The sequence below is a fragment of the Oryzias latipes genome, chromosome 1 (assembly GCF_053564925.1).
Source record: "Oryzias latipes strain Hd-rR chromosome 1, Olatipes_Hd-rR_3.1".
NCBI lineage: Eukaryota > Metazoa > Chordata > Actinopteri > Beloniformes > Adrianichthyidae > Oryzias > Oryzias latipes.
In genome coordinates this window covers 38,042,983-38,056,750 of record NC_136237.1, presented here as the reverse complement: position 1 = coordinate 38,056,750, position 13,768 = coordinate 38,042,983, and the positions used below count along the sequence as shown (strand labels likewise).

General features: G+C 37.5%; 1 protein-coding gene across 11 annotated transcripts; it reads right to left on the bottom strand.

The window, feature by feature from the left end:
• Position 1: 1 nt before the first annotated feature.
• Positions 2-12,314, bottom strand: LOC101160876 (equilibrative nucleobase transporter 1-like). Of its 11 annotated transcripts, none has more exons than XM_011487482.4 (14): positions 11,895-12,314; positions 11,108-11,145; positions 10,759-11,026; positions 8,731-8,860; positions 7,264-7,310; positions 7,065-7,144; positions 5,053-5,145; positions 4,665-4,804; positions 4,452-4,594; positions 2,167-2,310; positions 1,940-2,047; positions 1,678-1,864; positions 333-456; positions 2-245 (listed from the first exon to the last, which is right to left on the bottom strand). In XM_011487482.4, exons 3-14 carry the CDS (start codon positions 10,946-10,948, stop codon positions 117-119), a joined length of 1,515 nt encoding a protein of 504 aa, XP_011485784.1. In that variant the 5' UTR covers positions 10,949-11,026; positions 11,108-11,145; positions 11,895-12,314; the 3' UTR covers positions 2-116. The 11 variants fall into 11 exon arrangements, with proteins under 11 accessions (XP_011485784.1, XP_011485873.1, XP_078803087.1 ...); XM_011487571.4 differs by having other exon boundaries at positions 7,065-7,141; XM_078946961.1 differs by having other exon boundaries at positions 11,108-11,142; positions 11,895-12,262.
• Between the last annotated feature and the right edge of the window lie 1,454 nt (positions 12,315-13,768).

Genomic DNA, 13,768 nt, shown 5'->3' with positions numbered 1-13,768 from the left:
GTTTTTGGAGATTTTTATTAAGAAATAAATGATCCACGTATTTAAAAATAAAAGTACAAGTGATTTAATTTATTTATTTCTTGTTAGAAAATCGTGTTTTTAGGTGGTTTCTTCCGCTACGCCTCTTTTTGGCCGGTTGGCTGTAAGTTTTTTTTTCTGCTGCGCGCTCGATTCCGGCTGTGGACAAAGATGTAGGCGGGATGGATGAAAGCCAGCAGAGTGAGGAGGGTGAGAGTGACGTCCACCTGGAGCACACATGATCAGACCCGCAATGTTTAGAGCGTTGACATCTTCATCAGTGACCGTGTTGTACTTTTTAATGGTTTGCTTACATAGAAAGGATTTCCTCCCAGCGGCCCTTTGACCAGTGAGAAGCAGGGATACTGCAGCAGGGAGAAGACGGCCGACAGGGACATCATGAGGCCGTACAGCTTCCCAAAGTGACAGGCTGGAAAACTGAGGAAGAGGAGGCACACCTAAAAACACTGCAGGTTGACAATTCCTTCTAAAAACCAGGTTCAAATGATTTTATATATATATATATATATATATATATATATATATATATATATATATATATATATATATATATATATATATATATATATATATATATATATATATATATATATATATATAGGTACATTTTTGTCACAGTGTTTGCTGATTTAAGACTAAAATACTGGGATTACCTTTGAGACTCATTGAGAGTCATTGATCTTGTTCAAAACTTAAAGAAAAAGACGAAGAATTTTGAGGAATTTTACATTATATGCACATGTTGGAAAAATGAAATTTGGAAGGACCTAGAAGCAAATACAAAGCCTAAACCAATATTTTTTAGACTATTTACTCGTTTATCAGAAGTAATATTTCTTGTAGAGTGCAGAAATAGCAGGTCAAAAATATTCAAAACATCGTAAAAAAGATGTTTGCAAAGAATTAACTGCTTGCACTACATGAGGAAATCACAATGATAAAAAAAGGAAAGAATAAAAGTAATATAAAAAATAGATATAAAAGACAGAATAATAAAAAGGAAAAGTTTCAATGAAAACCATGCAGACTTGCTCTGAAAGTCTGCTCAAGGGTGCCCTCTACTGTTTAGAATAAACAATACCATAAATGTGAAATACTTTTAGAAATACATAAACTTCAGTCAAAGGTAATTATGATTTAAATATATGAATATCATTTTTGTGTGACATTACTTTAATAAGATTATTTTAAATTAAAAGCCCAGTCAATAAGACTAAAATGATCAATCAACAATTGCAAAAATATCTTCCAAATAATGATTTTTCTTACAAATTGGCACTATTTGGAGAGTAATATTAATAAAAGAACAATTTTGAAGTTCATTTGTTTTTTCGTTTGTTTATTTTGGGTTGCAGCCATTATGAATAATACCATTAAAAATACAAATATAAAAAATGTGAAAAATAAAATAAAACAGTGGCTAAATTTGACTGTGTGGGTTCTCCAGAGCATTGTGTCAGAATCAAAGGACTTCAAATGTTGTTATTTTTACAGTTGATGTTGCCTGATGATGTGTTCAAACTGAAAACAGACTTTCTGATGTAGCTTTGAAAAAGTTCATATTTTTCTACACCAAAGAACCATTGAAGTCCATGCAGGAATTCGCTTTTCCTCTAGATTTGTGTGTCTGGTACCCACGCGATGCTGATGAACGCTGCGTTTCCTCCATAAAGGAAGGAGCGATTGAGGACTTGTAGGATGAAGGTGAGGTACTGAAGGGGGAGGACGGGAATGGAGACGCACACGGAGAAGACCAGGCTCTGCAGCGAGGTCAGGAACAACGACAGGCAGGAGGAGCGCAGGTCCGCCTCCTGCTCCGTTTCTCCTGCAGCAGGGAGGACAAAGTGAGGAGATCTGCTGCACGTGGAAGTATGCAATTCAGCACCAGACGGTGAAATACCAGCGGCTCGAGGTTTTCCTTTGTGTCTGTCCAGGAGGAAGCCGTTCCAGGGAGCGCACAGCACTCCACACAGCTGGGTCATGGCAAAAGCATTGGTGTACCGGCTCACTTTGAAAGGAGGACGGATGGGAGGGAAGACTTTTCATTAAAGTTTGTTCATTATGGAACTTGAAGAGGTCGGTGAGAAGAGAGGGGGATAACAAAAGACCGGATCAGTGGTGCCTCACCCAGACCGGGGTCATTGTTGGCCAGCCGCTCAAGCGTGGGGTTCAGGGTCCCGATGAAGAGGTAGAGCCTCAGCTGCATGATAGACAACCACACCAGATGCCACAGGAAGAACCAGGACAGCACACAGCTCTGAAAGCTTCGAACTGAGCATATGGAAAGCAACTTCTGAGACTAAACTTAGAAATAAGACAGCTATTGACTGTATAGAGTAACCGGACTGAGTAACAAGACACAAGCTCCAAGAAGTCAAAATCCAATAGACTTGTATAGAGAAATAAACTGGCCAATCAGATGCTTCAGCTAAAGTATGTGTCTCCCAATAAACATTCAATACCTGTATGTATCACAAGAAGTAGTGACTGAATTGACTTCATTCAAGTTTTTCATGGATGATGTCACACACACTAGGTCCAGTTCTCATATGCAGTCAATGAATAGAGCAATAATAAATACACTAAAAGTAGTTTAATCATGATTAGAAGTTCATTTGAACTTTACATTTTAATACTTGATCTAAAAATAACAACTAAAGACTCGTCACCAAAGACTTGACACCTGACTTGAACTTGCAAAAAGGGACTTGTGTCCATATATGGTCATGGTTATGAGGAAAAGTTTCCCCAAATCTTTCAATCTTGCTCTGTTCTTCTTCTCTCCTAAAATACTTTGGTTATTTCGTTAACTTAATTCTTGCGTTAATTATATTGGGATTTATTTTTGGAACAAAAGGTTATAATGTTTTCATTTTAACCCAATTTGTTTTTTTCTTTTCTTGAGTTCAAAAAAGACAGAAAAGTGTTTGTTTCTTTGGGTTAAAACCTTCGCAACCTGGGTTATTTTTAACTATAAAGTGTGTGTGTTTTTACAATACAATATACAATAATAAATTTTTTGGAACTGAGAGAATCTAACAAAAGCATGAATTTCTTAAAGGATCTGAACATTTAGACCCCATGAATGGAAGAGCTGGAAACCTGCTGAGGATCTTATGGAGGACCCTCTTGTTTCATCTTTAGGGGCTTTTTATCCTATTTTTAGCTCAAACGTTCATTCATTCATCTTCTAGACCGTTTTTCCCTTTCGGAGCCTATCCCGGCCACTTGGGCGTAGGCAAGGGATGCCCTGGACTGGTCGCCAGTCTGTCGCAGGGTAGAATATCCTCAATCACACATCCATTCACTCTCACTATGGACAATTTCGAGTTGCCAATCAACCTATGAAGCATGTTTTTGGATGGTGGGAGGAAGCCGGAGATCCTGGAGAAAACCCACGCATGCACGGGGAGAACATGCAAACGCCACACAGAAAGGTCCCCCCAATGATGTTGTGTTTTCACCTCCCCCAGCCGGGACTTGAACCGGGGGCCTTCTTGCTGTGAGGCAAGAGCGCTAACCACTGCGCCACCGTGCAGCCCTAGGTAATCAAAGCCCAAACGTAACTCAAACGTGTCAATAAAATAATTAGAAGTTTGTCGAAAGATTTCAAGAGGATCATTATGTAACTATTTGGAGCATTTTTAAGGCGATGCACCTCAGCCAATACGTACATGTAGCGCGTTTTCCACATATGGAATTTCTGTCTTTCGTGATACATGCGTGATATACGTGTTTGTTGCGTTCATCATTCGTAGACGTGCGCAGATGTCCGTTATGGGTTTCGGCCGATGCGTCTTTACATGAATTTCGTTTTGAGCTGTTCAGCATTTTTGGTCAGTTGAGAATTACGCAGTTTACGCGTGTTTTACATAGTTTAAACTCAATAATTACGTAACTATTATACAATTTTGAATGCTTGTTTTCTAGATGCATACGCAAGTTTGAGGATTTCCTTGACCGTTCCACGTATGTCTGACGGACTTTTCATGCATGTGCCACCGATGTATAACTTTTACATCTCGATACGGCGCACATATCATGTTTATATAAAGTAATTGATACATGAATCACTAATAAATTGCATATATACAGCGCAATAATCACGCACGGTTCATGTTCTTTGTTGATTTACATGTTCTTTGCGTGTTAAATCATCCGTTTTTTGTGGTTCATTTGTGATAAATCTTTGACAATTTCATGTACAGACCACAACTTTTCTCACTTTATCCACGTATGACCAATTTCCATCCGTGCAATGTGCACAAATGTACGTGGGGGCTGTGTGACGCAGCCTTTACATTATGGAACCAAAAGGAGAAACGCTAAGATGCAATTCTTATGCTGCCAATAAAAACACATTTATCAAGACGGATGACTTTAAACGATAAAAGGCTTAAAACAGGACGTACCTTCACCCACGTTATGTGTCTCTGTGCCATTGTCTTGTGTTGCAGTGTCAGTTTCACTGCCTTCCAGTGAAACTCTCATCATCACTTCTCTCCTGTCATCAATCTGCTCCACATCATAAGCGTTAGCCCTTCCACAGTTCACCCTGATGAGCAAAAAGCACGAGTTGATGTCTTCTGACCTCATGGAAAAGGTTTGTTTAAAAAGCCCCTCACCCATAGGTGTAGCTGTCGGGCAGAGGGTGAGGGATGTGCGTTTTGGGCATGAGCAGAACCGTCCTCATCAGGTGAATGATGCTGCAGATGGACAGGAAGAGGAAGGAAGAACGCAGAGAGACTCCCTGTTCGTGCAGAACCTGGTAAGGAGAAAACACTTGTTCAGAAAAGCTAAAAAGCCTGCATTCTTTCTGTGTTTATTCATGTAGCAGCCTATTTATTGTTCAAACAAAATTTCTATTCATCAGCTAAAAAGCAGAAAAAATGATTTTATACAAACATTTATTGTTACACCATTCCAAATAACACATTCATTTTACAGTAAATTAACAAATATTTTCATTTTGTAACTTATATGAAGAGAAAATCTATCATTAAGGCTTCATGCCTTAATGAGGAGGAAGACGGCTGAGGAAGAGTCAAAGGCTCCATTGTAGATGGTGATGATGGTGGAACGATGAGCCGGAAACAAATTGCCCACCTCACCAAAAAAGAAAAAAAAAACACATTTAAGACACGGTGAACATGACATCTGAAAATCAAACAGTGACCAGTAAAAAAAAAGAAAAACATTTTAATAACAATCTGCGTATTCAGACTGGGAAAATCCGGATCGAGTCTGCTTAATTTGTTCTGGATCGAGAACCGAACCTTGCAGACTGGTATCAAGTGGACCATTCTGTTACGGACCAAGGCTTTTTAACAAAACCACTTGACTAAAGATCTCGTCAGTCATTGGTCAGGAACTACAAGGGCGGGTCAAAACAACAAGAGGACAGACGTGCTGTGCTTTACAATCCTTTAACCCTTGTGGTACCCTAGGCACTTTACCATTGGGAGTTGGGTCATCTAGACCCACTAGACAGTGCTCTAAACCTTTTTTCTTCAATGATTTGTGATCTTCACTGGTGTCCATGGATTACATGAAATCTTTCCACCTTTATCCACCTTTGTCATGGTAGGGAGAACACGTCAATGGTCAGGATAGCAAAAGCGTTACTGAACCTGTCTTCATCTGACCACATTTTAATGAGTTGCTGTGTCTCATCGTCGTATTGTGATGGCATTGTTGTTTTTTTAAGAGAATTCCATTTAGGAACTACATGGTAGCTTTTAGGATGACGTCACGGGCGCCTGCCACGTAACGAGAGACAGAAAATGATGTATAAAACGTTTTCAGTGGTACTAAAATAATCTTTCTAACAAATTTAAAGTTTGACCATATTTTCTGTTCGACAACACGACAATTGTTGCTATATATTTGGCCGCGGCTCATCGGGGGGGGACTCCAGAAGGCACGTGTAACCCTTGTGCTATCCTAGGCACTTTAACGTTGGGAGTTGGGTCATCTAGACCCACTAGACAGTGCTCTGAACCTTTTTTCTTCAATGATTTGTGATCTTCACTGGTGTCCATGGATTACATGAAATCCTCTTTATCCAACTTTGTCATGGATGACAGATGACACGTCCATGTAAGGATCGGGTTCTCTGGACCCCATACGATAGCACAAGGGTTAAACTACCCTGACTTTAACCCTAAACTCTCGCTGACGTCCGCCTAAACTTGCTTAATCTGGGCGTGTCGGTTCCAAAAGACCGGTTTTGGGTTATGTAATTACGCTCGACTTGGTAACCCTGGGTTAATGCGCGTGCACGTCAAGTACATAAAGGCACTCTCAATGGATCCTAAATTCTTACATCTATCCAAGTCAATAATTGTTTACAAAACTCAATTTACATATTTAACTAAATGTCACATTACTCCAATTCAATTAAATGTTTTTCCATCTTAATTTATTGTACTTCTTGAACTGTCATGTGTCTAAGTTTGAGGCCGCAGATATTCTCATTTTTATGACATTAAAAAAGAATTATACAATGTGGATTTGCAATATGACTTATGGATTCATTTATCATGCTCCGAGAAGAACAGATCGTATCGAGACTGAGGAATCCCAGACCACCTAGAAAGATGGGTCCGAGAGCGGTTCCGTGTCCCGGACCAGGGTCCGCTGGGGTGTATTCAGACTGAGAATTTGTTCCGGATTTTCTCGGAAACTGAACTCTGGTTCACTTAAAACAAAACCAATGTGTCCAGTCTGAATACACCCAAATAGATCTTGTGGAATTAAAATGACAATCCCTGTTGTTCCTCCAGATCTGATATCTTTGGCTTTAAACATGGCCAGTTTTAATGAATATGTTCACTCCAGATTATTGAAGTTACAAATTTTAATTTCTATTTTTAAAACCACTTTTCTTGTTGATGGAGGAGAAACGCACATGACCGGTAAATAACACATTATTAAAGTTATTTCTTACTCTAAAAAAAGAGATAAATAAGAAATGACATTAAACTGACAGATTTGTTTCTTCATGTTTCATATAAAATATTCACCTGCATATTAGTTATCAGGAGTAGCATTCCTCCCACACCAATGCAGGACAAGGCAGGAAAAAGCATCAGGGACAATTCTGCTGAACAAGAATGTTAAACATATTTCTCAAACCTGTTTTGTGCTTATTTCAGACAGACAAATACTTTTGTTGTAAATACAGATTTCCCGCACAGTATCCATATGAATGTGTGCATGTACCTGGGCTGGAGAAGGCCACTAAAAGAGTTCCAGTGGTGTACACAAATCTGGAAAGAAAAAATGTTTTCACACGATTAACATCATTTCTATGCTATTTAATTGCCAAATAGAAATGTGTGTTTTTAATGTAATTTTAATATTTGCTAAATAAATTAAACCGTTACATTCAGGATAAGAAAGCAAAGAGCATTTATATACACAATCTCTCTCTCTCTCTCTATATCTATATCTATATCTCTATATCTATATAGATATAGATATAGATATTTTTCATCTACCGGTAATTTGAGAACACGTTATTTTCAACAATGTTATGTTCAAATATTGCTGTTTTTGCTCTCAGAACTTTTCTTTCACACTCAAAATGCCCTTGCTTGCATTCAGATCTGCTTTTTCGGTGTTTAAATCTGTATTTGGGCTTTTAATTCAATGCCTGCTCCGCAGAATTTCTGAGCTTGCGCTTAAATTTGTCTCTTTCTCTTTGTTTTCTATCAGAATTCTCCAACCAACAGAATGACAGACCTACCAGACCAATCTCAAGTTAGTATCTACATTGTTCATCATAAACAGGCAGTGATCACCTTATCTATTGACCATTTTTGCAGGATATTTTTCTTTCATTAACTGTGGTTTGTTAGACAGAATGTTTAATAGGTTTACAGAGTTCTTATGCATAGAACTCTTGTCTGGACAATCTAATGACATTTATGCCTAATGTTGGACACTGAACAGTTCATAAAGTTGTGTTTGACTTTCTATTACATGTAATGTTTTTGACTTCTGTTGCAGGCAAATTAAATTAAATGAAATCAAATCAAACTTTATTTATATGGCATATATAGTAGCACAAAGTGCTTATACATAAATTAAAAGATAGACCTAAATTCTATTCAGAGTGGTAACTTGTCCAAGGCATATTCTGCTTTTACTCAATAGAAGTTGGAATAGGCTCCAGCAACCATGGCCCCAAAAGGGAATCAGCAGGTTCAGGAAATGAATGGATGGAACTTAATTCCCCTCTCACACCTCTTTTTCCCTTTTAAATGGAGGTAAACATTAAAAATTAGGGCTGAGAACGTGAAAGTAAACTCTGGGCCTAGTTGTATCTATAAATCGGACTATGATCCCATCCTCTCCCCCAGTTTTCCGTCTCTAGTCAACTCAGTGTGAATTTTCTTTCTAAATTTTGAAAATATTTTTGTAGTGTTACTCAGAGGTCGCATACGTTGTTTGCAAGTCTCCACTGTGGGACACGGCTTACTTTTCCTGACCCCTTGTTTGAATAAATGACCCACAATTGGAAATAAACATTTGAGCTGTTGTAATAAAACTAACACAACTTCTACATGACTGAATTGATTTAGTATCAACTTAGAGTCAAAGCAACGCAACAATTTTTTTTAACGTCCGATCACAGTGATTTAGATTTCCAGGGAGGAAAAAAAGGATCTAAAGGACTGAACTCACATTGCCAGCAGCCTGGTCATGAAGGTACCAAAGCGATCAAACAGGAAGCCATTAACCAGACTCAAGAAGTTGTTCAAGAAAGAGGCAATAGTGAAAACCAGAGAAAACTGCTCATCCTGACTGGTACAGTCTGAAACGACAACAAACACAACAAAAAAAAACGTTTTTCAGCAAAACAAACCTGGAACATAGATGAGAGCATCTGTACGTTAAATGACCGAACATAAGTGGCATCTCTTTTTCTCTGTGTTCATTTTGCACATTTCTACATGAACTCTAAAGCTAAAATGATTGTCTCGAGGATGTCAATTGTAGCTTCACTAGATTCAGACGCATCGGTTGTGCAATTTTCTCTGCTGGTGTTTTGGCTCCATCTGGTCTGTGAAGCAACATCCACTCTACATTTATCTGAATGCAAGCAGATGCTATACAATACTCCTGTTTATCTTATTTTTATCCTGCTTTTTTCAGGTATTTCGTGAAGAAACAGTCCAGATTAGAACTTGTACTGAAAGGCTTTCTCAATTTCTTTATTGAATTTTTTTAATCAAAAGCAGTTGGACAACATAGATGGATATTTTGGTGTTTTTAAATAGGGGTTGTGTGAAGTTCCAATAAGGGTGTGGTGTCTGATCCACAGCAGACAGCATTCAGGATGCTCTTACTTTTAAAATAGGAGTTTTGGAATACATAGAGTAGGAAACATTTGCATGATCTTTTCTGAGATTAGACGTTTTTCTGTTTCTGGACCTCAGGGAAGACTTTAGTACAGTAAATCATATGGCTCTTCTTACAAAGATCTCACATAAGGATTTTTCTGATGCTGCTATGAGATAAATTGCATCATATTTATGTCCCCATTTTTAGTCTGCATCTATTAACAGCTATAATGTGATTCACTTCAGCTGCAAGCAGGCGTTCCTCAGGGATCAATTTTAGATCCCTTTTTATTAATTCTTTAAATTCATGAGTTTTCCTTTGTTGGCCCTGAAGTTGAATGTGTGCAGACGATACAGCTCTATTTGTACATGTTCGCTCCAAAGACATTGGTGCAGCCAAACTCACCAAATCAGCGAGTTGGGTCAGCACGTCTGAAAAAGTAAACTGCTTGTGAAAAACTACAGATTGTTCGCCAATTTATATAATTTGGACTTCGAATCGATTCAAACCTGTTGACTAAATGTGTACATTAAGCTTACTCTCAAATTTTTACTAAATCAGAATTAAAATGACCACTGAGGCGGCCAAAATCTTTTAACACTGACACTTTTTAGCAGTCTCAATTATTCTTTAACTACTTGGCCTCAGACAAGGTATATGTTTAACAAGACCATTGAAATATTACACAAACAAGCTAAAAAAGTCATAGATAAGGAGCTGCTACATTACTGTTTTTGTAATTAATACACATGATTTTGTCATCAGAACAGCCTGATTAAATTTGCAGACTTATGCTTGGTTCATAAGACATCTCATACTTTTACTCCAGCTCCTCCTAGAACTGAGGGTGTAATCAGAGGATCTGTGAGCGGTGAATGTGTTATTCCCAAAAGTAAAAGCACCTTTAGTCAGTCGGCCTGGTCTGTAAGGTTCTAGAGGGTGGAACTTCAAACCACACAGTTACCAACATATGAAACTTCACTAAACATTGAAAACAATGGCTCATCAGCACATACACCTGCCAACTCTAAACCTGTGCAAGTTGTATAGTTTTATTTTGAGTCATTTTTGTCTGATGCATTGATTGGTCTCAACTGTATGTATTTCTCTCATTCTTTTGCTTTTTTTTTATGTCAGAAACCAGTGTTAAGTCTTTATCTTGTGATGTACTGTTCATATATTTTTATTGATTTTTAACACCAATTCCAACAGACTTTTGACTAATTCTGGCTTTTATAGTCATGTTTTATCATGTTTTTTTGGGGTGGGTGGGCAAACTAATCTTATCTGTTTTTAAAAGCTAAAGTCTTGTTGATTTATTTATTCTCAGTTTATGATAATGTATGATTAGAACTTGAAGAGGCTCACCTGTCAGCGGCAGACTGCTGTTGATTTCCAGGTTACTGATGCACAGCTCGCTGAAGAAACCGTCTTCCTTCAGCACAAACACCAACGAGGCGAAACCAAACACAACACCAGCGAAGCACAGACACTCCAGCATCCCAGAGACCAGGGTGAGCCAGAAGCGCAGCTTTGAACCAACGACGCACCCCTGCATGATGCCCTTCCTCTCACCCAAACTGGACTTCGAAGAGGTCGTTCTTCAGATCTCCTGGCAGGTTTGCCTCAGCTCTGTCTAAGACACAAGTTTCAGAGACATTCCAAACTAAGGAAAAGCTCTTTTACTCTGTCATCAGTTTGCTGAATGTGTTAATACCTCCAGACTGGAGACAAAGCAGGACAAATCCCCAGCTGCTAGAACAGTGAATAAATAATGAAACATCCGTTAGGACGGTTATGACAGATGTTCTGAGACTCGAATGATTCAGACACAATAGAAAAGAGAAACTCTGCAGGTTTCATGAGGACGAAAGGGATTTTTTTGGTCTAAGCTGTTAAATAAGAAATGAAATGATGTTCGCATTGTATTTTTGTTGTCTATCTAACCTTAAAAGCCTCTTAACATATTTATTACACTGCTGATGTTGGATCTAAAGTAAAAAGTAAACATTTGTTAAGAAAAATTGTCTTAGCTTCTGTCTTGCAAGAAAATAAATTCTTTTCAAGAAAGTTTTTCATCAGCAAAATATTCTTGTTTGGTAAAAAAAGTCTAATTTTTTTTAAGCTAAAAATAAGAATTCTTTGTAAGAAAGGGGTAAGAATGTTTTCATTTCTAGGGGTTATGTTTTTGCAGTTAAGTAAACTTTATTTTTTTTCCCCAGCAAACTGCCAACAAGGACTCATAACTATTCTCACTAAACTTTAACAGACCTTTAAACTTGCACCTGATAGTATAAAATAAGGTCATATTTAGTATTTGGCAACAATACGCCAATCACTTTTCGAACTTGCTTAGACTAAATTCTGCAAACACAATCTGTCATTTAAATGGAGTTTACGCACAAATCTTTTCTTGGTGTAGCCTAGCAACCGCTGAAAAACAGATAACTGATCAAAATCATTCAGGATTACATGAATTGATAGCAAAAGTTTTCCTGTTTTACCTCAGAGAAGCCCCTCCACGCTTGCTCTTGCGTCTTTACGCAGCGAGTTCTGCTGGGTTTTGGCTCATCTCCCTCATGTTGAACTGACAGTGTCAGACCAGCCAATCTGACAGACTGCAGCAGTTATCCAGGAGGTACCAACATAATCCAGATTAGCAGGCTTAATCTAATGACACAGGACTGTAATGTCTTTAAACTACCTATAATATTCCCAAAGTAGCGGAAAATTGTAGCATCATCTTGTTGTTAAAATAGAAAACGGGAGCTAACAAACAGCCTGCACTAGTCAGGAACACTGGCATGCAAACGGCACTGATTCAGCTAAACAGATTTTCTTCTGGTGGACATTTGGAAAATTGTGAGGCACCAAAGCCTGTAGGGTTTGCAGCGGGGCTCCTCACTCCCTCCCTCCCTCTGTCCACATATGCAGCCATGCATCCAGACAGGCAGGGGACAGCTGCGGTGGTGGTTTTCTATAGCATGGTAAAGGTTTAGGGTAATGGATCTGCAGCTCATGTTTGGATTTATGTCCCTGTATGTCATGATGTTACAGCTGCTGTGGATCCATTTACAGTTGCTATGAAGAAAATGACTTGCAGGATCCTTTTCCAATTAATATGAGAACATTTATTTTGTAGATCTGAGCTTCCAACAGTATATATACGATTATTAATCAAATTATTCTAATAACCTATTATCATAACAAAACAAAAATATATGTTTTCCTTATGTCATTTTAGCCATTGACATTTTGGGCCATCTCCTCTCATTTTTGTGGGAGTTTCTTCTACATAAAGACTGTTAAAAATTGTATGTAATTAATCCCTATTCATAAATTTTGAAATATATTTGTATTTATTACAGCAAAGATAAGTTCATTTCATGACCACTAAAATGTAGTTCTTCTTCTTGCATACCTAAATATTGTTTAAAAATGGTTTTATTTGCTACCAAGATGCTGTACATTTTGTTTCTTAGCTATAGTCAATGTTGTCACATGACTACTGTGAATATCATATCCTTTTAAAACTAGTCGATCAAAATGAGTAAATACTTTGAAAACAATTATTCTATGTCCAATATAAATCAACAGATAGACATTCAGTTTTAGATTATTTGCTCATTTGAAGGTAGTAGTTTTTAAAAGTTTTGTGCACTGAGTGTAGGATTTAAAACAAATTAATGGACAGACACACAAAGAAATACAAAATAAAATTTTAGATTTTTATTTTATATACAGTTATAATTCACATTTTTTTTTGTTGTTGTTTATGTTTACTGACAGAATTCAGACGACTGGTCTGTGTGGATAGGGACTTAATGAGGTTCTTCTTTTTACACAAAAACAACGCTTATTGATACAGCAAAGATAAAAATAGTAGAGACAACACTGCAAAAAAAGTTGTGGCTGGAAACGTCTTGCTTCAAGTTGGCTATTTCACAATTCCTGTTTAACAACTTTAAAAAGAATTTAAAGCATCGGGGAAAATTATTCTCCTGACGATAGAATAAAAAAATGTGCGTAAATGTATGTGCTGTATGCACTTTTCACCTTAAAGGAAGTGAAAAGGGGCTACATTACTCTATATGACAGATATAAATCACTTAATGTGATATTTTTAGCCTATTGGGATTTCTGAGCAATAAACAGACATTTTCATTTTATTTAAAGTGAAGAAAAAAGAATCTATAGTATCTTTACTCATTCAAAAAATCCACATGTTCACAACGACAAAGACCAGTGCTGCCCTCTGCTGTTCATTTCTGGGATCTGCTGCCAATTGTGTGATGTATATTTTCAACCACAATGTTGACCTAACATATTTGGCCTCAATAGTTATTATTTTTTTCTTTTTCTAACTTGTCCTGTCCAA

Excerpts from the sequence above, each read along its gene's own strand:
- LOC101160876 (XM_020710801.3), bottom strand. The coding sequence starts at position 10,948 with ATGCAGGGGTGCGTCGTTGGTTCAAAGCTGCGCTTCTGGCTCACCCTG. Across the intron at positions 2,048-2,166 it reads CAACAATGACCCCGGTCTGG|TGAGCCGGTACACCAATGCT; the intron begins GTGAGGCACCAC and ends CTCCTTTCAAAG. Across the intron at positions 246-332 it reads TGGGAGGAAATCCTTTCTAT|GTGGACGTCACTCTCACCCT; the intron begins GTAAGCAAACCA and ends TGTGTGCTCCAG.